Genomic DNA, 26295 nt, shown 5'->3' on the forward strand with positions numbered 1-26295 from the left:
CATACCATAGGGAGTTTTATATATAGCACACACACGCATCTGCCTAAAAAGCCCCATGCCCTGCTTGCATTCCTTAGACATTTTTCTGCGTTCTGTTGTATGTCACCATTTGCATCCCTTAACACTGACGGCGCAAACCCCAAAAAAACAGCCTATTAACACACTGAATCTTTAGGCTGTAAAGGGGTTGTATGCGAATGGGGGCAGCCAACTCTAGCATGAGAATAAAGAAATATTTGTTCTCGCATTAATGAAACCAGTCAAAATATAATCTCGCAAATGTGGAAATGAATGCACGAAGAACCTTGCCGATTGTTACATTAGTGTCCCGAACAAGATCTTTTGATGTTTATAATTCCTAGTTTAATTCACTTTCCTATATTAACTGGGCTCTGACCTAGAATACTAAGTGTAGGAGACTAACCCAGGCCTGGAAGCCAATATTTAAATCTGAAATAGACATTCATTCCCCGACCACATGGCACTGCTACGTCATCAGAAGAAGCATGCATCCATGGACATATAGTCTGTAAAATTATTTTTACATGATCTGTAGCGTTACTCTTGCACTAACAAATTCTGAAAATTAGGAAATACATCTGCTATTTAAAGCACTGTTGCAAACCCGTGTTTTTGAGAAATGCAATACTCAAAAGGTGTAATACAACCAATGTGTGCATGAAACCTATGCAGCTGCCTTTGACATTCGTCAGTGTGGCAAATAAGCACTGAGAAATGCCAAGGGTATCATAGCTTTCATGTTTCAAACCTTGTATGCGAGTACCAGTATCTTTGCAGTGAAAGGAAGTCACATTATTACCAGACTCATGAGGGGAATTTACGTTTCTCTAGTTCAATATATTCTTTCTTGTGCTCCTATATCCTTGAGTTTTTCAAAAATAACGGGTGCTTGAAATAAGTGCTCTATATTGCTCTCAAATTTATCCTGCACCAGAGCCTGTGTTATGTTACATTTCTTGAACACATTGCAGTGCTGTAGATTATCAAAGGAAGAAAAAATGCAGTAAGTTCGCATTTTAGCCTTCTGTACAACAAGAATGAAGAACCTATCAATTACATCCACAAGTACAAAAGAACTACGAGAAACGGGGCTTAAAGGCAGGTATACATTAGAATAGCAGGAGCTGATGGTGAGAATTCTAAGAGAAAGGAACTATTAAAAACTAGATACTAAAGACACATATGAATTATAATAACAGAAATATTTGCAAAGAATTTGAAGAGACAAATAGAATGTCTGTTCAAATCACTCCACCCCAACACTCATCCATGGTTCGATAAGTGATCACAGTCGGTGATGCTGTTTGGATAGATGAAAGTGAGGCACAGCTGTCAAATAGGTAGCACATGTAGAGGGGTCACCAAAGGTTGCACGCTGGTTGCACAGCAGGTTGCCATGATCTCCGGACTCCCTCGACCCTGATGCGTTGAACCTGGTTATACGTCGTTTGCACGAGGCCTGGCCCGAGTGTGCGGCATGGCTTGGGTAGAATTTCGAGGCAACCTGAAAAACACAGATCCATATATTTAGCCCCAAAATATTCTGTACCATAGGGCAAATCTGAAGTTTACCCTCTGCACATAGCAGATGATGAAAACAGACACAAGTCACCAGACTCAAGGTATATAAATGTGCAAAAGTGGAAATGAATGCAAAGAGCTGCTTATAGGATGGAATCCTTCATTTTGTCTTTTGTGGATCAATAATAGTATATTAACATAAAGTGTACATGACCCTCCCTATTTGTGCAGGTAGGCTATTCCATGCCAGCTGTTCCAACCTGGCACACGACCACTTGGAATTTTATTTTGAACACTGAGGGCCCTTCAATATAGAACAAATCTCAATTTCACGCAATACTTAAAGCAAAAAAAATTTTTAGTGGCATAAACATTATGTCAAATTTTGTGTAACGCCCCAAAGAATGCATCATAAAATGGCATAGCCAAAAATATGGTTCCTTCATTAAGAGGGCCGAATCTTTAACGACAATGAAGAGAGGCCTTACACCAAAAACTTGACTGCTTATTAGCCACGACTCAGTTTATTATGGCTGATTAAAAATGGACAAAATGGCTTATTAACTTTATTTTCATAGAAGTGACCTACAGCAAAAGCTGCAAATTTATGCAATCTATGTGTTTAGGACTTGGCCTATGTGCAAGAATGGTATCAGAAAGATACATTATGCAGCAGTGCAGAGAGAGGAGGATGAACTTGGAAAAGAAGTCAGTTTTGGCGTACGTTTATCGGCCTACTTACCATTGAGGCAGCCCTAGTAAATTTATGCCAAATACCATGTATGAGAGTACATTGTATTGTTTTTAAATTGGTAAAGCTTTATCAAAGTAGTTTTTGTGTTAAGCAAGAAAAAAATTGTACAAGTGGTCTCTTGTAGTTTCAAAATTTGCATCGCATTTCGCCTAATACACATAGCCTCTTGGCGGCTAAGACAAAATGCATGGACTTGAGCATCCCTGCACGGATAGCAGGGAGTCTAAACTGCTTCGAAGTTACTTCTGTTATTGCTGAGTGACTACAAGCCATTTCACTCAAAAAGACGCCGCTTAATTACAGGTATTTACCTGAATTTTTCTGTCGGCTGTCAGCCTGCTGGCATCATCACTAAGGCTGCCAACTCCCTAGTGGACATAGTCGGGACATGGTGGCGGCAGGATGCAGTAACAGAAGCCGCCAAAGGCTCCCAACTACCTAGTGGACGTAGTCAGGACAGGATGGTGGCAGGACGCAGGGGTAGGAGCCGCCAGAGTGCACCTGCAACAAATTTGCACAAATGTTCTTAGTCCTACCATGTCACGATTTACAATAAAAATTGAGCTGTCTGTGTAACATGGCTACCAATACAAATAAAGATAAACAGTTAGGTCCTACGACACAACTAGAAGCCCGACAAAAAGAAACAGTACTTATGTTTATGAAAATCCAAACAATGAAACAAAAATGTGTAACTGGTTTGTGCATGGAAGCTCGGTTTAAACCTGAGCTCATACCATCAAGTGACCTGCTAGTCAACTGTAAGCCTGCCACCTTAAAATGTCATTGTAAATTCTTTTACATGCATTATGTTAAGCTTCATTAATACAAGTTCAAAATCTTTTAATATAAGTAAATCACCAAGGTAATTCAATTAACGAATTCCAGTGGTCGTTAATGCAACAAAGTGCAAGCTCGGAATGAAGCTGGCCAAACTGGGCAGTGAAAAATAACAATGTGATTCTCTACATCTTGTTTTCCTGGTTTTCGCTCTAGCACTGGAATATACAAGAATTTTGACATTCCTGATATTTCACCCTGCTAATTTTTATGCCATAATGCATAATACTTCAGCAAGAGCAATGATGCTTTCTTTTAACTGTAAATAGTGATAGAACAAGAAAATTTATTGGAGCCAACGTTTTGAGAAGAAAAATCTTCTGTCGAAATATTGGCTCCAGCGATTCTTGTTCAACGGCTCTTCATCAGTTCACGTCTCTGTCTTCCTGTGTACCTCTGTACTTTCAATGTTATGTCAATAAAACTGTAATAACGGATCATTAGTAAATGTAGCTGATAAGGAACTTGGGCTTGTTGGTAGATAACAACAGAGTAACTGCGCAACGTAGAGATACGGACAAAGGACGCTTGTGTGTGTTGTCTCTTCCAGCCATGTCTCCCCTTTGGGCGATTACTCTGTCTAAATGTAAAACTGTTACCCTTTGCACAATAATAGTAAAATGCATAAAGACAGGAAAGTGGACACAAAAATTACAACAAATGGCATCATATGCTAATGAGATATGCAAAAGTGCCTGCTACGATCTGTCTCACCCATAACGTGCTGGATAAGATGGCGTCTTCTTCTGGATGTTGGCATTTCTTGAATACCTAAAGTAAAGTACATTTCAAAATTACAAAAATACACAGAACAACAGCAGTAGCAGAAGAGACAATGCATTGTTTAGTAAAAGAAAGTAAACTAATCTCTGATACACCGCAGACGAAATTTCCTTTATTAAATTAGTAGAAAAATACACCACACCTCATCTCATTCAATGCTGTGAGCGTTTCTTGGTAGAAGAAAAAAAGGTATTTCTGCATGAAAACAGTAAAATAATCATAGCCTTCTACTTTTACAAAATACGCTACAGCGACTAAGCCAACTACGGCTGTATATACTTAAAATTGTTATATGCACATTGCAATAGCCAAGACAGGATAAATTTGGGTTCATATGCAGCTCACCGGGAGATACAACTTTGCAATCAACTCATTTCTGCTTGCCAAATATCTGCACTAACATAAGACTACAAATAAAAAGACCCTCTTTTTCATAAAACACCGGACTCAAAATAGAAAATCCAGTAGCAATATTACAATTTGACCACATAACAAAGCCAGGTTTTGTAAGCCTAGTAGGATTTACTATATAAGTGTTGCAGCATATTCATGCTTTCAAATATTTACAACCGTGAAAATAAAGATTAAGTAAAAATAATACATTATATATAGGCTTAGATTGTGAGCTAATGTGTTTTCTACTTACAGCCAAATGCACAAAAAATTTGTTCTTTTTCAGCGCTTTTAAAGCGCTGTGTCTGTTGGCTTGTGCATGCAGCCGCTTTACCGCTCTTAAAATTTCTGTGCTGCCACATCGCCTGACACTGCCGTACAGCGTTGTAGCGCTTTTATTATTCGCGGTAATATACCTAAAGCGCTAGTAAATCTTCAGAATACACAAGCTGCCTTTTCGACTACCTGTCTTCGCCATGCGAAAGTCACACTGGCGCTAGTATTGTATCTACACTTCAAGTTACGCAGTACTTGATATTCTACGTATTTTTCGATGCGACAGGCCACTCGTCACTAAAGTCCTTAAGAACGGTGTTTCTCCTGGCAGTACAGCTTTGCAATAATTTCAGATGCTCTCCTGAGGCTTCCGTCGGTCAGTAGTATTTTCGCATACATACGCGCACGCATGCCTAAGAAACGTCTGTGAACTGCCAAGAGAAACGTGGCGCAAAATGTAGCCCTACCGGAAGGGCCGAGTACGCGCCGTTTGTAAACTCGGAACAAAAGCTGATATGCTTACCTGAGACGTTAAGAGAAATATGGCACAGGTCACTCCCCGCTGGTAGTCGTTCGTATGCATCTGGTCGTCTCTGTCCGTTGCGATCTCCCATATCACAATAAAAGATGCTGTGCAAACCGCAGCACTTCGGGCGCTTGTGACGGTCCGGCGAGCTGCACTTGCGCGATGTCGGCAAAGACGAAATAGGCGACACGCTGCTACTGGCGGCGGTCCCCCTCGTCGCAATCACACAGCACGGACAGAAGCTCCCACCGTAACTTGCCGCAACGCCTGGTTGCAGTCGCCCCTAACGCAGCGATTTCAGAACCACTCAACGACAACGTACCCGCGCGTGATGCAGCGCAACTGTAAAATGGCGTCATGCTACTGACGGCTTCGGCTTTGGATCATTTTGTGTCTGCACAACTGGGCAAAACAGTTGCGCTAGTTTCGGTTTTGTTTCCTTGCGTTGAAATAAAAACTGTTTTACTCACTGATAATTTTACGTTACTTAAGTAATGTTCACGAATGAAACAGCCATGAATTTAACACGCGTCTTGAAATACTCGCTACGTTCACTTGGCAGAAGCAAAATTTGCTCGTCCGAGTGTGGTTGTGTTTGAAATATCTATCGCTGGGCTGTCGGAGCGTGCTCGAAGTGTGAAGACGCGGCGTAATTGTCCTTAATTTGCTTAGCTATAATGGTGCGGCTGCCCTTGATTTCTGTCGAGTGCAGTTTGCTCTGATGTAAGGTAGAACTACAAAGCCACCCATGTTACTGAATGATCTAGTGCACCTGAAGCTGCCAGAACTCCGGTATTTCCTCCACAAGTTCTTGCGACTGTGTGCCGCGATCACCAAATGGGAGCGTAGTCATTTGGCGGAGATTTAGCAACACATTTTCTAGAGCTATCGTTCACCGCTATATCACGACATGGAGAAGCAGCGGGGTTGGTCCTTAGTGAAATTTTCTATTTATTGCGAATTTTGCGATAACAATTATATGGACACAACCGTCGAAATATATCTGTCGGTGTTGCCGTGACCTTACGCATAAAGTCAAGTGCGATAAGATCCTATCCTGCGCCGTTAGCTGTGCGCGTTAAAAGAAGTGTACGAGTGCGAGCCGAGATGTATAGTGTCTGGATGGGTGCCCCAAGTATCTATAGGTGGTCACGTGATAAAACGCGCGCAAGCCGGGGAAAGGAGGCGCTTATTTAGCACGCTTCTCCTCTGGCCGTTGCTCTAGCCCGGTCTGGCGCCACTCTCGCTCTGTCTTGGAGATAATTTCCGATGGGTGCAAAGCGGCGAGGGGAGGGGGGTGAGGGGAAGGGCGCTTTTATTGCGCCATTTCAAGTTTCGGAGGCGCTTCAAAGGATGAGGCAGCAGCAGTGTTCTGTCCGCTCTGTTCGCGCCCTTCATCACGCCGAGGCTGTGACAGCGAGTGTTCGCGGTCATTGAGTGAAATCTGTGCATGTTTGCACGTGCGCGTGCGACCCCGTGCTTGCTAATTTACGGAGTAAGCGATTGTTTACTGCAGTTTATTCAGGTGATGAAACTACGAACCTTGGTTCGTGCAGTTGTTCGTGCAGTGGTTCATGCAGCATTGGGGGGAAACTGCTACATTTTTCTTTTTAAATTTCTAGGGGGTTCAAAAGCAGTGCTGCGTTCGTTAATGTTTGTTTCTGGTCGCGGAACGCAACGCACTCCGGTAGCCCAGTGGCTTTGGGGTTGCGCTGCTGAGCTCGAGGTAACGGGAACAATCACACCCGCAGCAGTCGCGTTCCAATGGGGGCAGAATGCGAAAACGCGCGTATATTGTGCATTCCGTGCGCGTTAAATAACCCGAGCTGCTGAAAATAAATCTGCAGTTTTCCATTACCGTGCGCCTCATAACAAGATCTTGATTTTGGAACCTAAATCCTCAAAATGTAACTTTACGTAGTGCAATTACATTTACAATCGACACTGTTGAGTGCGCCTATACTGAACTTGTTATCTCGTTGCTGTGCTCTCTGTAGTAGCCAATGCTATATTTTTTAGATTTACTTATGGTCAGAATCCAGTTTGACAAATCTGGGTATTCCTTAGCATAGGATGCCAGCGTGTGAGATATTAACAAACATGTTCAAGGAAAATCGATATTTAGAGTTCGATGTAATTGCAGAACATGACAAGCTTGACGAAAGAATGATACACCGCATTACAACCAGGACAGGAAACCGAGGGCCTGCCTAAAACATAAGACGTTCTCCGGTATTTCTTCTCCTGCATTTTAATCTTTCTCTCGCCAGACTCATCTCGAATATCAGAGGAGTCGCGATCTTGCACGACGACTCTTCGCGTGCTATTAAGAGTCAAACGACCCACACACAAATGTTGACTCTTGTTTTGTGACTCTACCCGCGCGAAAATGGGTCTTCGTAAGAAAAAAGAGAGTCAAGTTGCCGTGACTCACTTTTTACTCTCTTTTTTCTTAGAGTGTGTCATGAGCAGTTCTAGCGCATTTTTTTGTGTCAATATGGGCATAGAACATCAAAGACTGCGCAGCTCCTGCGTTATTGCGACAAAAAGTGCCACTTATAAAGTTTGGGAGAACGTGCACGCTTCAGTAACTTATTTCGTTATGTACCAACGAGCCCAGGCTACTCTTGTAGAGGTATACGGTGCTTGGCGCACTGCTGCCGCAAGCACGCTCGCCTATAGTTACCGTCGCGTATGAAACACTTTAAATCGTCCATGCGGGAGAAAAGCTCCCGATTGTTTTTCGGGTACCCCTTAATTTTTGTGCGCTGAATAAATCAAGGCTTCATACCGCGACGGTTTTTGGCAGCGCTCTACAAAACGAAAACAGGAATCAAAACGGTTGAGCCTGTGCTCTGGAGGCTCGCGGCTCTGCGAGAAAGAGGCGAGACGAGCGCCATTGCTTAGCGCCGCAAATTTGGGGACGGATATTCCGTAACTGGTGCCATTTAGTCTCATGAGTTGCATGCCTTCAGCACTGATCGCTTTCGATATCGAAATAACCACATGAGCTATATTGTTACTTAAAGAACTCATTATAGTGGAGTTAATTAAAGAATGCGTCTATCACACATTTTCTGACATCTGCCACTTCTATAAATTTTGCCCAACAACAATTGCACTTACGGAATGCGGAGCTCGCCTTTGTTAGTAAAGCTAGGTTCACACGACGGACCCCCAATTCCACGGGCGAGCAGGACGTGGCTCAGTAGTGCTGAGTCACGCCACACACGAGGACGCCGCAATGGGCGATACCCGGCCCGTCGTGTGAACCCATGCATGTAGCGTTCTCGTAATACGCCGCAGCGTTCGGTCTTCGGTACACTGCAGGTGTCCATCGTCATAGGGACGCCGCAGCTGCTGCAGCAGCTGGCGAACTACGCCCATCGCAATGGCACTGCTGTGCCGTCGCTGCGGAAGATAGCCTCGGTGGGCTACTGCCTTCCGGCAAGCACACGGGACGCTGTGCAGCGCGCCTTCACGCCCACCTGGCTGCGGCCGTGCTACGGGCTGACCGAGGCCTGCGGTATTGTTGCCGGCTTCATCGACGGCCACTTCTCCTCCAACGTTCTGGGCTATCCAGGGCCCATGGTGCAGATGAAGGTGCGCGCTCTCCGTCCGCACTTTAGGTCGGAAAGATTCTCATTCGTCGTGGGCGTAATGTTGACTTTGCAGTCAACAGCTCAAAAGGACACTGAGGGCGAATATTAAGCCAACATAGCCAAATTGATATAATAATGCTAACAAACGTCGAAGACGTCAATATCATCGCGAGCAGAAATTTAGTAAGCGACAAATTCAAGTAAACGCAGGACACGATTTGAGACTCCCCCGACCATTCAAGTACTAGCCCGATGACATAGAAACCCCTCGTTATAATTCTGTCACTTGTACTTAACGATTCATAATAAAAATAGCACTGCATTGTATTCTAAGACGGAAGAAAATGCTACTTACCTACTTCTATTCTATTCTTAGAAAATGAGAACTTTTTGACGCTGCCTTCGACAACGGTGCGGGGGGGTCGAATGGTTTCGTTTCCGCCAACGCATTCGCGTTTCAGTGGTTTCACTATCATGTAGTGCTGCGCTGGTTTTGCTAGCACGCGAAACTCGCACAAACTGCAAGTAGCAGAGAATGCCATGCCGGCAGCGCCGGACCTCAGCAGCATGCCACGCTCTTCACAGTTTTAATAGCTGAAATAGCTGGGGCCGAGCCACTGCACTGAATATCGATAACCGGATGAAGAGGGTGGTGCCGGCGTCTGCGATTGGTCCGCTTTCTCTTACTTAGCTTGCGGTGGCTCGTCGACAATCGCGGCGGCATGCAACGGAAGCTTAAGAATTATGCTAACACGGATCAACCCATGCTCTCCGGCAGGGGCGAGTAGCCAGTGCAGGAGCGATCGGCGGCAGCCATCTTTTATTCCTTTTGGAACGGGGCAGCCTGCGGCTATTCAGAAGAAAATTCGGTTTTGTTCGGCATATTAATGCATCTTTAACGCGTACACGTCACTTTGACGCGGTAAGATTTTGCCGTTTTGTGACGTTGCGTGAGAGGCAGGTGAAGTGGGTGCAGCCCGAAAAGTTTTGACCAATAGCCGAGGGCTAATGGCAAAAAGGCGTCGAATCAGAAATAACTGCTTTTGTTTTGTTCGGTCAAATTATGCATAATCAGTGTGTACACGTCATATCAGATGGGGAGCTACCGCGGTTTTCGTGACGTCGCGTGATAGACAGGTGAAGTGGGGGTGGTCCAAAAAAGTTTTTAACCAATCGCGGAGGGCTGATTGCAGAGTTGGAATAGAAAAGTTTGGAATAGTTTTACGTTATAGCGCCCCAAACGTCTTGCGATAGAAAGTTTTATAGCGTGGCGCGCGACGCGTGACGTGCCACGGCCCGCACTGGGTACTCGCATTATGGTAGCTGTCCTGGGTTACTAGCAGTAGTGCTTTGAAAAAAATGAAATGACCAATCTCACCTGATACAAAGACCTGTTTCCCTGATCTATTGAGTTTCAATGTTTACGGAGAAACTTGAATGTAAAGAGGCTAACATATTGGCTGGAACACCATGAAGGCCCTTGAAACGTGTATGAATAGTTTCCACAAGCAGCTCATTTATGGATAGTGTTCCACACATATATACATTAGCCTGTCTTGGGCTTCCTGAAAGTGGTCTTCACGTTTCTGAAGGCATATGATTGCTGATTTCGCAATTTAGAAGTACCGTCGTTTGTCTACAAGACATGGTAATTAAAAATAACTTTCTTCTCTTGCTGGACACGTTCCTCTATGATCAGTCGGTGCAACTCAAATTAGAGATGGCGGTTGTTTCAATGAGCTCTCGTGTCGGCCTGGAGCAAGACCAGGTCAACTAGCGGGGAGAACCCGGGCAGAGACGAGGCGACCTAGACATCGTTACATTAAGAGCGCGGTCAGCTGAACGAGCTGCTCGTGAAAGAAAGGCCGTCCCGCCATCGAGGTGTGAAGCTTTACATGCGCGCCCTACTAGTGGGAACCAACGCTCTCGCCAGGAGGCGCTCTAGTCGTGTCCGGGCACGAAGTGCTTTCACAGACAAAAGCTGGCGCAGATGCGACGTGGAGTCGCTCGCTTTCCCACACGCAGTGCGAAGAGGAGGATGTTCCGCACACGGAGTTTATACACGTAAACTTCTAAAATGGAGGCAGCTCTCCAAAAGTGAAGCCTGTCGACGTCATGTTCCTGGAGGCAAAACAGTCCGAACCACTGTAGCCGTCATAGCCGAACACGGAGTGCGTTAGTCGTGTTTATTGATTGTGCGCTGTTGGAAAGTTGTTTAGCTGATTGTTTACCGCACACAAAACGTATATTCTAAACTGAGCTTGTAGTGAATGAATATGCATTTTGAAAAGTTCAGATGTCTCTTGGAAGTGTTTTCTGCTGTTCTCATGCCTGTGTACCATTTCATACTGATATGTTTCCGTTGTAGAATATACTTGCATAGTCTGAGGTGCCTTTCTTTATTAAACTAGCTCGGCAATGTTTTGTATCATATAGAATAAAAAAGCAATTCATATAATATCGCGAAAGAAATAAGATCTATAGGTGGCGTGAGGGTCTTTTTGGAACTATCTAAAACCATCAGAAAAAAAAATGAGGCGCAGTTTCTCTACATATATTCAGCCACAAGATATTGCTAACGAAAAATACAACAAACCAATAAAGGAAGACAGTAGTCGCGCCGTAAAGCCAAACGTTGGTGGGCGGGAACACCGGAAAGTGCCCTCAACCTGTACATAATTAAGGGGGCGGAAAGGCTTCCAATTCCACGAAAAGTTAGACAGGTGTGAATATGGATTACGGAGTCACATCACACGAGCCCATAGTCTCTATGAAGAAACCGCTCGTAGGATGACCAAGCGAGCAAGCATCATCAGCCAAGCGTCCCGCCGGTAGGCTTTCTCGAAGCTTTTGGGAAAGAATAGACGAATTTTCTGGCAATAACGGCAGAAAATTGTGCACTAATAAAGATCTTAAAGAGGTTTCTTATCCATTTTTCATCGTGGAACCGCAAACTCAAGCGAGCGCCGCGCGTATTCCGTGGTTGCCTATGCTAGACCCGATTTCTCTCGCGTCTTCCTATTTAGCCGCAGTGGCTTCACCTGCTCCCGTAAGTGGCGGCAGGGATTGCCAGTCCAGAAGCTTTATGTAACCTCCTTGGTTCCGCACTGGCACAAACGCATACACAGGCGCCAATACGCGTTTGTGTGTCCCGAGAGAGAGAAAGAGAGAAAGCAAGGACAGGAAAGGCAGGGAGGTCAACCAGAAGAGCATCCGCTTTGCTACCCTAGACTGGGGGTGGAGGAAAGGGGAATAGAAAGAGGAAAAAGGGATTGAGTGAGGACTGAGTGCATGTGGGCGGGATACTATGCATAGGGACACTATAAACGGTCTCTTAAGCCGGTGCACTTCAAGTATTGCACTAATGCACGATTCACTTTTCGTGCCAGTGACGGGTGTGGCCACGTTCCGAGTATCTTTGACTCGGTGAACAGTCTTAAGTCCAGTCGGCGTAAAGTTTTCCGCAGAGAGAGGCGTTGTACATCGTAGCGGGGGCAGGTACACAATAGGTGCTCGATGGTCTCCTCGCAGCCACAGGAATCGCACATCGGGCTCTCGGCCATTCCCAAACGATAGGAGTATGAGTTCGTGAACGCCACTCCCAGCCACAAGCGACACAACAAGGTTGTTTCGCCGCGGGAAAGGCTAGATGGCAGTTGTAGCCGTAGCGTGGGGTCCAGTTTACGTAATCTGCAATTGAACCCACTTGAAATCCAGAGATCTTGTGACTTCTTGCGTGCAAGTAGGCGAAGTTCTCTGGCTGCGTCCGACCTCGCCAAAGGTGTTGGACGCGTCTTGGTATCTTCCTGGGCACACCGGGCAGCCTTGTCAGTTAGGTTGTTGCCGGCGATGCCACAGTGAGCAGGAATCCACTGAAATATAATGTGGTGTCCTCTTTCCAGAGCATGGTGGTGCAGTTCCCTGATGTCAGATGTCATCTGCTCGTAAGTTCTATGACGTAATGCAGACTTGATGCTGTGAAGGACTGCCTTAGAGTCACAAAATACGACCCATTTCTCTGTTGGCTCTTCGGTGACGTACATCATAGCGGCATGGAGAGCTGCAAGTTCTGCCGATGTAGATGTAGTCGTGTGCGACAATTTGAATTTAACTGTAACCTTCTTGGCTGGAACGACGAATGCGGCAGTTGAGCTGGTATGTGAGGTCGAACCATCGGTACATATATGCATGCGGTCATGATACGTCTGGCGCAGTAATAGGAGTGTAAGTTGCTTCAGAGCAGTCGATGGATGATTGGACTTTTTTGCAATTCCAGGAATAGCAAAATTCACTTGAGGCTGTCGTAGGCACCACAGGGGAGATGAAGGCTTCGTCGCCGGTGTAAAATATGACGGTATGCACTCTTGATGAGCGTTAATCACTCTTGAAAAGGTCGGTTGAGGTCTCTCGGCTGGTAGGGAGGCCAAATGATGGTCGGGGATCCTTGACAAATGGCGAATGTGCGCTCTGAGAGAGTCGACAGCTACGTGTGTCTGGATCATATGGTCCCCAGCGATGGCAATTGTTGCTGCTATTGACGTGCACCGAGGCAGCCCTAAACACGTGCGTAGGGCTTGACTTTGTATGCTCTCCAAAGCGCGAAAGTTCGTCTTGCATGCATTTGACAACACTGGTAGACTGTAACGTAGGAATCCGAGAAACAGTACCCTGTAGAGCTGCATCATAGAACGGACTGGTGTACCCCTGTTTTTCCTGCAGAGAAACTTAAAGACTTGAGCAATGGCAACTAATTTATTCTTTAGATAAACACAGTGAGGGCTCCACGAGAGGTTGCGGTCAATGATGACGCCCAGAATGCGATGTATCTTAGCATAGGATACAGCTTGACCATTGATTGAAACAGGATACGATGACAGTTGTTTGCGCGTAAAGCCAACCAATGCGCACTTTTCAGTAGACACGCTGATGCCTTGTTCTCGTCATGGTTGCCGCCCGCTGAAGCCTGGCTCTTACCTGAGGGCGAGTCACCGCAGAAGCCCAGATGCAAATGTCGTCGGCGTATATTGAGACGTGAACTGACCGCGGTAGGTACTCCGCTAGTCCTACCAAGACGAGGTTGAACAGAGTGGGGCTCAACACTCCACCCTGCGGCACACCACGGCAGATGTAATGTTCCGAAGTTGGGCCGTCTTCAGTCTGTAAGAAAAAGCACCTCTCAGTCAAATAGTCCCGAATCCATTGATACATCCGGCCACCAACTCCAACAGCCTCAATTGAGTTCAGTATGGCCTCATGGGCGACGTTGTCGTATGCTCCTTTTATATATAGAAAAAGTGCCACTGATAGGCGCTTGAGGCTTTTTTTGATTTTGGACCCAGGTTACGATGTCAATGACGTTGTCAATGGACGAGCGACCTCGACGAAAGCCCGTCATAGCGTCCGGATAGATGTTGAATCGCTCTAGGTAGCATTCCAAGCGAGCAAAAATCATTCTTTCCATCACTTTACCGACGCAGCTCGAAAGCGCAATCGGACGATATGATGAGAGCTCAAGCGGAGACTTTCCAGGTTTCAGAATGGGGATCAAGCGGCTCGATTTCCATTGTCTAGGAACGGCGCCGTTCTGCCAAGACTCATTGTAGTAGCTGAGCAGCTCATCACGTGCGTCATGTCCAAGGTAGCATAGGGCAGTATACGTGATGCCATCAGGTCCTGGTGACGAAGAACGCCTGCAGGTCGCCATCGCAGCATCGAGCTCTTCGAGTGAAAAGAGCACGTTCATTTCTGGTACACGTGCCTCAGGGATGTCATTCAATGCTGCGTCAGTAATGATGGCCACGGACCCAGCAACCCGTGCACAGAACTCTTCAGCCACTTGAAGTTCCGAGCGGAATTGGTAGAGGGCCAGAGCAGCAAAGGGCTTCCTTTGATGCGGAGATGAGCGAAGACCCCTTACCGTTCTCCATATGTGCGAGAGTGATTTTCAGGGATCAAACGACTGACAGAAAGCTTTCCATCGCTTGTCTTCCAATTTATCTATACGACGCTGGACTTTCTTCTGTATGCGTCGTGAAGCCCTCAGATCCAAGACGCACTTCGTGCGCCGATACCTCCTCTCCGCCTGTCGGCGTGCCGGAAGCAGCCTCTCTAGCTCTATATCCAAGTCTGTTCGCCTTGCTGATTTTGTAAGCGAGCAGATGGATGTTTTCAATGTCTCTGCGATTGCATCTTCGATAGTGTGTGAAAGGCCTTCCCGACATGCGTCATCCATATCCTTCTTAAACTTTGTCCAATCAACTGTACGCAAGACAGTAGAGGAGCGTTGCTCAACTCCTCTAATCTTTATGTATGTTGGAATATGGTCACTTCCATGTGTTTCAATGTCCGTAAACCAGTGGACGCTCGAGGAAAAGCGCCGTGACACCAAAGTTAAGTCCAAGCAGCTACTATAGGTCGTACCTCGCAAAAACGTAGGGCTGCCGTCATTCACACAGCACAAATCATGGTCGGCAGCAAAGGAGGCGAGACTCCTGCCTTTGGAATCAATTTTAGTGCTTCCCCATAGCTGGTGATGCGCGTTGAAGTCACCTGTGATAACCCAGGGGCCATTGTTCATCAGTAATATTTTCTTGAGTCGTTTGTCAAAGTGACCTGCTGGGGATATGTAGGCTCCAATTAGTGTAAATGACACATCCTTCTTTTGGATATTTAGGCAGACATATTGGTTGTCGTCATGAGGCTCTACCGCGTTAGTGACATATGTAAAGTCCGTGCGGATGTAGATGATTACTTTCGTGCTCGCACCGCACGTGGACGAGACGAAAGATTCGTAACCGGACAGTCTGAGTGGAGCTGATGTATTTGGTTCGCAAATGACCAGTATGGGAAAGCGATTTGTAAAAATGAATTGGCGAAAGTCTGCTATACGGGTCCTTAGACTCCTAGCATTACACTGAAAGATCGACGCTCTTTTAACTTCAGTGCGGAAGGGGACTATTGGTCGAGCCATGATGCTTAAACGATGCTAGCAAGCACAGGATTTAGTGCATCCAGTATTTGCAGAGCACTTCGAGCTGCTGGGGTTTGCAGCTTGTTCAGTATGATGCGCATTGTATTAATTAGCGATTGCAGCATATCAGCCACCTGCCTGTCTTGGTCGCACAAATCACTGACAGTAGACGTCGGGGGTTGTCCAGCAAAATTTTGCTGTGATTCTGTCGATTGATGCTGTCGTTTCGGTAGAGCCGCCCAAGATTCTGCAGGTGTGGTCTTCTCAGTGGCCTTGTTCTTCGCGGTCCTTTCCACAGTGTCTGGCCTGGGCGGCAGAGGAGGAGGTGGTGTTGTAGGAAGTGGCATGCGCGTCGCAGAGACAACACCCTACCTTGAGGATCGCCGGCGACGGGAACGTCGCTTCCTGATTTTATCGGTGGCTTCGCGATAAGATGAATGATCTCTCGCCATCTCTTTCAAGATAGCCATTTCCTTCTTAATATGTGGGCATTTCTTCGAGGAAGCTTCGTGTGACCCTCCGCAGTTTGAACACTTCATTACAGTCGCGCCACATTTATCTGCAGCGTGGGGCTCGGCGCAACGGGGGCATGCTGCCTGATTTTCGCAGACGCTGCTCACGTGCCCCAGTTTCATGCATTTGCGGCACTGAAGAGGTTTTGCAATGAAAGGCCGCACTGCATGTCTGAAGTGTCCCACCTTAACATGCGAGTGTATATATTTACCCTTGAACGCAGTCTTCACGCAGCGTGAACTGCCTAGCCGCTTAACATCAACAATGACCTCATCATTGGCTGGCTTGATAAGAATCGGCAAGTCGTTATTAAGGATGGCGACGTCTACGTCGTAGATAACGCCAGTGACTAGGTCAGATCCCAGAGGGATGTAAGGGCGCACCTGAATGCCATCGATGTCCGTTACACTGCGTAGAGTGGTCAGAGCAGTCGCATGCTGGACATCAACCGCCAGTAGATTTTTTCGGGTGTTGACTCAAATGTCTGATATTTCATTTGGCACCAGGGCTTCCAGTGACATCGACACAGATTGCCTGTTGAGTAGCTTCATGTTGACGGTGGGAAGCAAGGGCACAATATATATGGCATTGGCGTCCGGCCTCTGCGTGTGTCTTACTGTTTGCGTGCTTGACGATGAGGACGTCCTGGTGTTTCTTATCTTCGCTCTGCGGCTCTGCACAAGCTGGAAGTCGTTATCGGAAGTGTCCTCACTGCTGAGAGAGTAGACATGGGTGTCCTCGCTGTCGCTGTCGCTCTGCTGACCGATCTGCTTCCTGGAGGCGGCGCCGCTGACCCCGCCGTCGCCGGCATACGTGCGGGGTCGTCCACTTCCATCACGACCGAGTATAGGGAGCGAGGAAGCGGATGAACTTAGATTTTCACAGAAATAAACTGGAGCTAGAAATAACAGCGCTGTATCAAAAAACACTTCGTCGTCGTACCCCTGTGTGTCCCGAGGTGAGCCCTAACACTATATATGAGACAAATTGGCAGTTTCGCGGGGTATGCTGCAACAGAGTATTCTGCAACACTTGTTTAATGTTGTCGTGGCTGGTATACCGGACGCCTTCAAGATAGTACGAATGGCAGCATGTCAGTGTACTTGCAGGCCATTCTTGCGATCGGTTCAGCTGTTGTACACACTCCTGGCAGGAATAGCGACATTGACCGTTCCGTTTGCATGTTTGCATACTTACTTCACCTCGTTCAAATGAGAAGCCTCTATGAAAAAGTGCCGCGTTATTTAGTTTTCAGGATTACGTCTGAGGTTAACGAGCCATTGGCTCGGTCTCAAAAACACACCGACGAGTGCGATTTCTTGGCGTCGCACTGGGCTCCGCAGGATGTAGTGGCGGCGCGCTCTGCACTCTTATCTTTTGAGCACTCGTCCTGTGGGACTGCGAGGTTTGCAGCATTATGGAAACCACTTCCAACTTGTGTCGTCAAGCTGCGTCCAGTGCTCAATCAGGAGGGGGGGGGGGTATGGGGGCGCATGCTTTGCCAGCTGCCTTTAGTTTCACTGTCCGTATGTATACAGTGTGGTTTTCTTTCGATAATACAGATTTTTTTTATAAAAAGCATGTAAGCGCAGTGTACGTGACGTATTTTTTTTTTTTTGCAGACGAATTCTTAGGCGAGGCGGATATACTTTGCCGCTAATAACGTGAGCTTCAGAAGACTAATTAGCAAAAATGTAATAATAAACTTCTTTTATTAGTGCCTTAATTAGGCGCACTTGTTTAAATGGCGAAATTGAAAGCAGTCACATTTTAATGTACCCTCATTTCCTAAAACATCTTGAAAGTCGTACCTCATTCGAGATATTTCTCATCGAATATCAACAGTAAAGCTAGGCGACATCGAAACCGAGCGGTGCGGGAGCTCAGTAAAGGCGGCCCCGCTACCATATCAGACCGAAACGCCCTGTGACAACTGGTGCGGCACGCTTTGCTTGCGTGTGCGGCTGTGTGTCGGGTCATGATTTGTCGCGGCATGCCGTCCTTCAAACTTCGCCCCACACTTCTTTACGGGGCGTTGCCGTCTGACGCGCAGCGGGACGCGCTCAGGCTCGACTATTGACTCGTTTGAGGTTCGCAATTTAATGATGAATATCTCGAATTAGGTGCGATTTTCAAGATTTTTGAAAGATAGCTGTGCATGAAAATGTCACTGCCTCCAAATTAGCCATTCAGACAACTGCTCACAAGGCACTAATAAAACTTAGTTAAGTAAGTTAAAGTTAAGTTAAAGTAAAGTAAAGTTAAGGTAAGTAAAGTAGTTAAGTTAAAGTTAAAGTAAGTTAAGAAATTTTTGTTAATTAATCTTCTGAAGCTCACGTTATTGGCGGCAAAGTATGTCCGCCTCACCTAGTAACTTGTCCGCAAAGACGCCATGCTCACTGCGCTCATTACATTAAACAAAAAATCTCTATTGTCTAAAAAAACACTATATGACTGGCGTCGCTACACAGAATACGCCTCAGTAATATGTCTGGCATGCCTCAGTAATTAGACCTATGTTGTTGTTGTTGCCTCAAAACATGGCTCGTACCTACGAGGGGGACTGACCACACTAGACTGATTGAAAAGTACACCCAACAAGCTACCAAAAGGGTAAAGGCAAACGTTGAAAATGAAGCATTCGGCAACTAAATGATAACATAAATTTTGAGAGGGCCTATATATAATCTTAAGAAAAAAAATAAAAATAAAGTGAAATGTCCCACGGCCGGTACTCTAGCAGCGTAACCTTCCGGACGCTTCAATGAACTTGTGCAGAGCAGCAATCATGCATCGACCGATGACTTGTGGCTAATTGACAGGCACCAAAGGACTAAATGTTTGGTGTTGTAGAGCTAAACCTAGATTACCAGGTGGAAATATGAAGAACATTCTGTGGAGGGGGGAGAAACAGCGGCAAGAAATAAAGAAATGGTCAATCATTCTTGGTTCAATACGAAAAGCGCAGAGTTTAGTTATCGATAAACCAAACCTATGAAGGTATACATTTAGGCGGGGAACTCTACAACGTGCTCCCGTAGCTGACGACATCCTCTTCCTCCCCCTGTTTGTAACTGTGTAGAAGTACGTAATTTGAGCATTTGACTTATACTACAATTTATCTTCCTTTCCAGTACCTTTACATTGCTTTAGAAATTCCGCGTGGTGCTTAGCGTTGACAGCATTCACCGTGAAGTGAGAGCACCCATTTCTGGTGACACGAAACGGAAAAAAAAAAAGTCACCTTTAGAATATGTCAATATAACTGCCCTGCGATGGGCGAATGCTAACATGAACCCACGAAAAGGCACGAAGGTCGACTCACAAATTTATTTATGCATTTCAGGTATGCATGCCTGGAAAAACAATATTAAAGGCTAACTTGAAGTGCCATTAATTTTGAGAACATTCTTGTACTGCTTATCAGGCTCATTGCTGCATACCTGTTCAATGTGGTTATTGTTTGAGGAAGAGAGGTAGCTTTAGAGAGAACGCACGCATAGTTAATGTACATCAGCCGCATACAATGATGCAAAAAGCCCAGGGTTGGATATGCGTTTTGTGCATTCACTGCGCCGTCGACTTTATTTCTAGGGCGCCTTTTGCTCTTCCTTTAACATGCGCAAGCGGTTTGCGGGTAGTATTTCTAAAACACTCGATTAATAGATAACTTTGGTATAGCTGAAATGTAAATGTGTACCAACGCTGGACGTAGAAGGCGTAGAGAGGGAGAGAGAGCAATGAGGTGGGAAAGGCAGGGAGGTTAACCGGGACGTAGAAACAACAACCCTGGTGACATTCTGTGACGATTTTCTCGGACATAACGAGCTAGAAACGTCCGTGTGCTGTGCGGCTCTGTCTTCGAAGTCAGGCGGATACAAAAGTATATGCGTGATAATTTTGACGCTGCCGATGCGTTTACACCAGCAGGTAAATGAAATACGGCTAGTCAATATACTGTAAAAGTTCTGGGAGCTTTATTTATAAACACAGCATCGCAAAACGTTGCCCCCAGTTTCCCCTGCTTCTGATGCTGCTTGCGCCTGTAACTTTCTGTATTTCCTTATATGACTAAAATATTCTTAGAAAAACTTATATGATTGTCACTTCAAAATTATACACTTTGCAAAATTATTCATTTAAAACCTAGTAATTTTGCCACAATCATGTTCAAGATTCTTGATACCTGAGTCGGTATAACACAATGATTTATTCCATCCCTATGGTCATCCGCGCTGACTAACCTGACGCTGGCGTTAACGGCAGCAGGGCAGTGTCCTGTGCCTTTCTTAAGGGCGAAGATGATTCGAATAAATGAACTGAAACAGAGCTGTTATATCCTCGATTCGAACTTTCACCTAATTGTGTAAATGTTTTCTGGTGAAGCGGGATTACTCAATTGTTAGCAGATGTTTCAAAAGCGATCGTACTAGCTGGGCGATTGGTGGACAGAAACGGAGACAGCTCAGCAAATGCGCATTCGCGCAGGTCTTAGACTTGGAGTCAAACGAGCGGCTTCCACCTCGACGGCCCGGCGAGATCGTCGTCAGGATTCCATCCATGATGAAGGGCTACCTCAACATGCCAACAAGAACTGCGGAGGCGATTGATAAGGAAGGCTGGCTTCGAACCGGTACGTACGCACACCCGCACACGTGCACAGAAGGGTACACGTATTCGAACGGGACTCCACGAAATCGCGCCGGTATGCTTCTAATTCAGGCAAGGCTCGCAATATATAGGCCGGCATTCTTGTCTGGATGTAGACATTAATGAACACCAGTGCTGCGCAATCCACAGCACATCAATAGCTGCAGATTTAGCGGCTTAGTGACCAAAGTATTTATTCCCGTACTGTGACCTAACCTAATTGCGTTTGCTGGCGTTCTGTGGGTGGAGCGATTGGTGATTGGGAGGAAGCATGGCTGGTCAAGAACAGACGCGGATAGCGTTCGTGTAAATAAGGCGTCGCACACGAAGTAATTAAGACAAGTGCGCTGACAACGTCGTCGTTCTCGCGGTTTATGCGTTTCGCATTTGGCGCGTATTTGCGACGCGTACGATGCCGGCAAGGCGGCAATTTCAAACGGTTAGACGTTTGAAATGCCAGGTTTTTCAGTGTAGCGCAACCAGTACAAGTACGTAGAGAAGATAAAAAATCACGCAGAAACTCCTCTGGGAGTTGTCTAAGTATGCGCAAGCATTGTGCCACTTGCTCATCTACACACAGCTCGGTGTCATTATCAATGTTATTAAACTTGATCCGGCCAGTATAAACGACAGCGGTTCGGCGATACGAACTGCTGCGGACGGCGGCGCAAGGTGAATTGATGACGCAAGCGAAGTACTGCAGGTGTCGGCGCCAGGCGTGCTGATGACGTTCCGATCATTACAAGCCGTTATCGCTCTTTAGCGCCTTATCCATCCGCATCGAACCATTATCAACCCTGATCAACCGTACTCCGGCGTAGGCTGTGTATGGCGCGGCCGCGCGGGCCCTGTCTTGAAAGCGATCTGCGACAGGGACACAGTGCGCCCAGCGCTGATAGCTTCGTGTGCGGTGTGTTCTCGTCGCTCAGTTCGCGTTGAAGCGAGAGGCAGCACTGAGGTCAATTCGCTCGCTGCTGTGGGCCCAATCTTGGAAGCGATTGTCTTACGTGACAAACGGACGGAGGGACGGGTTTCCTCGTTTGGCAGGCATAGAAATGCTCAGGCATTTAAAACACACACACAGCGCTGACTTCCAACAACAATTTGTAGCTGGAAGTCAGCGCTGTGTGTGTGTGTTTAGGTTCTTCTCTGCGTCCTTGTACACGTAGCGCTACACTGAAAAACCTACAAAATGACGTACAAAAAGCCCAAACTTCAACAATAATCGATTACAAGAAAGAAGTTCAGTTTCGTTCGCCATATTAATGCATCATGTAGTGCGTACACGCACACGCAGTTTTGTGACGTCGCGTGACGGACAGGCGAAGTAGACGTGGCCCAAAAATATTTCGACCAAATGTGGGATACTAATGGTGACAAAGGCGTAGAATCGAAATGTTTTGGTTTTCTTCAGCCTAATCATACATAACCAGTGTGTGTGCGTCATGTTGAGACGGAGAGTTTTCGCGATTTTTGTGACGTCTTGTGACTGACAGGCGAAGTACATGTGGCCACGAAAATTTTTGATCAATCGCGGAGGGCTAACGAAGGAAATGGGACAGAAAGATATTGGAATAGCGTAACGTTAGAGCGCCCCACGGCTTTGTTCTGAGGCAGGGGTGGATTTATGAACCAGCCGCTAAAGCTCCCCCCCCCCCCATTCCATAACAGCCATAACTGTTATGTTGTAACAATACCAGGGAGAAAAAGTAACAAAACTCTGGTTGTCATCTGCAAACGTGACGGGCAGAATGCCTGCTGAGGCGTAGAGAAACCATCTGTTATGATAGAGTGATGGAAAGGTGGAAAAAGACAATAAAATAAAATAGTGCCACACTGCATACACAACTGATTAATTCTCCTTCAAATGCACCGTGTCATTAACAGCCTTATTCGCAATGAACTAGCGCACATATGGGCATCGCATCAGCTTTTTTGTTTTACATGTAAAAAATTGGCAAGGTTGGCGAAAAAATAAAGTAAAAAATTAATAATGACGGTAGCATAGCTTTTGCCCATGGCATGACTTGCATCATGGCAGTAAAATAGCTAAAGAACGATATGCAAGCATCCTGCTTTTATCGAGCGCTGCCCAACTTCACAGCATCAAGGCAAAGCTCTGCGCTGCAGTGGCGTATTCAAACGGGGGTCCTGCCACGCCCGGCGGGACCCCACCTCGGAAACATGCCGCACTTCTGGGCTGACAAAATAGAGCGCTGACGAAATTAAATGAATATGGAAAATTTAAAGAAAGAAATAAGTCAGACCTAACATATCAAATGAAAAAAAAAAACAATGCCTTTTGAATTTAGCATTGAAACTGCATGAAACTCGAAAGAAAGTGTTGAATGGCTGAGCTAACCATTTCCGTTACTTTGCCAAAGAGTGAAGGTTCTTATTGATAGGAGAACAGGAATGGTTAAATGAAGTGCGAATCGAGGAAGCGCTCTTTCAACGGTCATTTTTTGCAAACTATAATATCATCCACAAAAAAAGAAAAAAAAATGAGGGGTCGGAGGGGGGCTATAGTTTTATCTTCACAAATGAACAATAGTGGGGTAGGTGCCAGACCAGCCCCATATAAGTACAATTTACAGCAGCCTGCTGCTGGCATACCGACAGCGTAGCCTAGAGACAGTGACTTCAAATCCGCTAATTGATTTAATTTTCAGGGGGCCAGAACTACTGTCATATTATTTGCAAGAAAGAAGGGTACAAAGTCAGGAAGGCGAAGCGAAGACGAGCAGTCTAGAATTGGGGAGAATAAGCACACTCTTCGCTTTGCGAGGAGTCAGGCGCAATAACATTAGTCGGTAGGTTTATATGTAGTAACCTTGTAAAGGCGCAATTTAGCATACTGTATACGATACAAGTCCGGCGTTACTTGAAAATGTTGTCGAACTGGATCTGAACGAAATTAAATCGCAGAAAACAGGACGTGCTTCACAAATACCAACGTTCAACGGGTCGAAGAGACTGAATATCATTTGAAGTGTGTGAAATCGAGGTCAGCGCAAAACCAAAAATCTAACCTGGCAGAGAAATGAAAAGTGTGTGGAAACGTCTGACACACAGGATATTCGTATTCTCTTCGCATATGCTGTGCTGACAGGACGCTGCAACACTCAGCGCTGCGATAGCCCGGCTGTTGCAGGATGATTGTTCGGAGCGGAGTACGGATGCGCCGTGATGTAGCCGAGCAATATAGCTCATTGGAAGCTTGCCGAGCCAAATATAGCTGCTTTTTTTTTTGGGAGGGGGGGGGGGAACAGCGCCGCTGTTCCCGTACTCTACTGACGTTCGCTTGGTGACCGCCAAGCGCAAGACCGTCACAACAAAGGAGTAGCTAAAATCGCAATTAATCGCGGAGTGCTGGGTTACTGGAGGCGTGGGTGGAGGTAACGAGGCTGGCAGCAAGGTTTTGCAACGTTTGTTCAGCAACAAATCATTGTGACCGATTTTACGCTACCCATGCGTGTTCTCAGGGTGTTCTTGTCGAAGAAAAGATAAACAAAGAACCGCATGTTGGCGATACCGTCGCTGCGGACGCTTTATACCGGCTGCTAAGAACATGCCGTTGGTCAGTGCAGTCGTAGCTCTGTGTATTTATTTATTTATTTATTTATTTATTTATTTATTTATTTATTTGAATACCTTCAAGGGCCGAGGGCATTACAGAAGGGAGTGGAATACATGAAAAACAAATGTATATAACACAGAAATGCGGCAATACAGAAAACAAAAGCAGAAGCAGCAGTTACTATGTTGCAGCAAAATGCAGATTACTGAAAATAAACAAAATCTTCAATAGCAGATTTAAACAAGTCAGTGTCGGTAACTGCGGCAATTGAGGCGGGCAGGTGGTTCCAATCGTTAATTGTGTTAGGAATGACTGTGTAAAAAAATGAGTTAGTTCGAGAAAACGGGACGCCTACTTTATGAAGGTGATCTCTATAGAGATCACCTTCAGACTATTTCATCCTGTATACGGGATGAAATGTACTCTGGCTCAGACAGAAGACTTCTGTAAGATGGTGATGATGATAAATTTTGTGAAAGAGTGATAACTGAGACAATTTCCTTCGTAAGGAAAGAAGAGGAAGCTTCAAAGCAGCTTTCATGATGGACACACTAGATAGACGGGAGTAGTTGCGAAGTATGAATATTGAGCTGTGATTTTGCACCGATTCCAAAGTTTGAATGAGACACGCAAGACCGGGATCCCACACCGAGCATGCATATTCCAATTTTGGGCCTACGAGCGATTTATAGAGTAAAAGATGGTGCCACGGCGAAATTGCGCCTTAAATAACCAAACATGCGATTGGCATTGTTGAAAACAAAGTTAATATGTGTATACCAGGACATATTATTGGTTATGTAAACACCAAGGTATTTATAAGATGTTACGTATTCTGGTGAAAGACGTTCGATCTGATAATCAAAGGCACCAGTGGAAACAGGAGGCGTTTTCCGGGAAATTCTCAATGCTTTGCACTTATTAGGGCTAACATGCATTTTCCAGGTGTTACACCACTGTGATATATTGTTTATGCGAGACAGTTGAGCGGAGTCATAGATTGAACAGATTATTTTGTAAATTATGCAGTCATCGGCAAGCAACCTAATAGATGAGTTAATGTGATCAGGCAAGTCATTAATGTAGATAAGGAAGAGTAATGGTCCCAGCACAGAAACCTGGGGTACTACGGAGTAAACACGGGAAGGAGAAGAGTTAGAGTTATTCGTGTATACAAACTGTGTCCTGTTAAGAAGAAAGTTTTTGATGCACACTAAAAGGTTGGGATCAGTGTTTAATTTGCTTAGCTCCAGACAAAGTAGTTGATGGTTAACAAGATCAGTTGCCTTGGAGAAATCAAGGAATATGCAGTCGATGTAGAATCCAAAGTCTATGGCGGCAAAAAGGTCGTCAGTGAAAAAGATGAGCTGTGACTCACATGAAAAACATTTCCGAAAGTCATGCTGATGTGGTGTAAAGAAAAAGTTATTTTCAAGAAATTTAACCAGATTGGAATAGATTATATGCTCAAAGAGTCTGCACGGAATGCTAGTTAAGGAAATTGGTCTATAATTAGTGAGCGAATGCGAGTCACCGGACTTATATAACGGTAACACCTTGCCCACCTTCCAATCGCTTACTAACACTGAGGAATGCAAAGATTCTATAAATAGTTTAGACATAATTACGGATGAATGCACATCGCTGCTCTTAAAAAATTTCGAATTAATGCCGTCTACACCTAAACAAAATGATAGTTTTAAATTTTTAATTAGGTTCCGCACACCGACTGAGTCAATAATTATAAACGTCTATTGCAGGAAAGTTCATGTTGCATATATTACGCAGGGAAACATGATGCGTTCGCAAGCTCTTTGAAAATACCTCATTGAATGCATCACAGCATTTCTCTCTAGGAATAACGGC

The 26295-nt window shown here is 45.5% G+C and overlaps 1 protein-coding gene across 1 annotated transcript in view; it reads left to right on the forward strand.

Annotated features, from left to right (window-relative positions):
• Positions 1–26295, forward strand: part of LOC142590393 (uncharacterized) — a 103646-nt gene that overhangs the window by 67972 nt on the left and 9379 nt on the right. Inside the window, exons 7-8 of the mRNA XM_075702481.1 lie at positions 8445–8717; positions 20688–20832. Of these exons, the coding sequence (XP_075558596.1) occupies positions 8445–8717; positions 20688–20832 (418 nt within the window). The remainder of the gene's footprint in view (positions 1–8444; positions 8718–20687; positions 20833–26295) is intronic.

The sequence above is a fragment of the Dermacentor variabilis genome, chromosome 1, assembly GCF_050947875.1.
Source record: "Dermacentor variabilis isolate Ectoservices chromosome 1, ASM5094787v1, whole genome shotgun sequence".
Lineage (NCBI taxonomy): Eukaryota > Metazoa > Arthropoda > Arachnida > Ixodida > Ixodidae > Dermacentor > Dermacentor variabilis.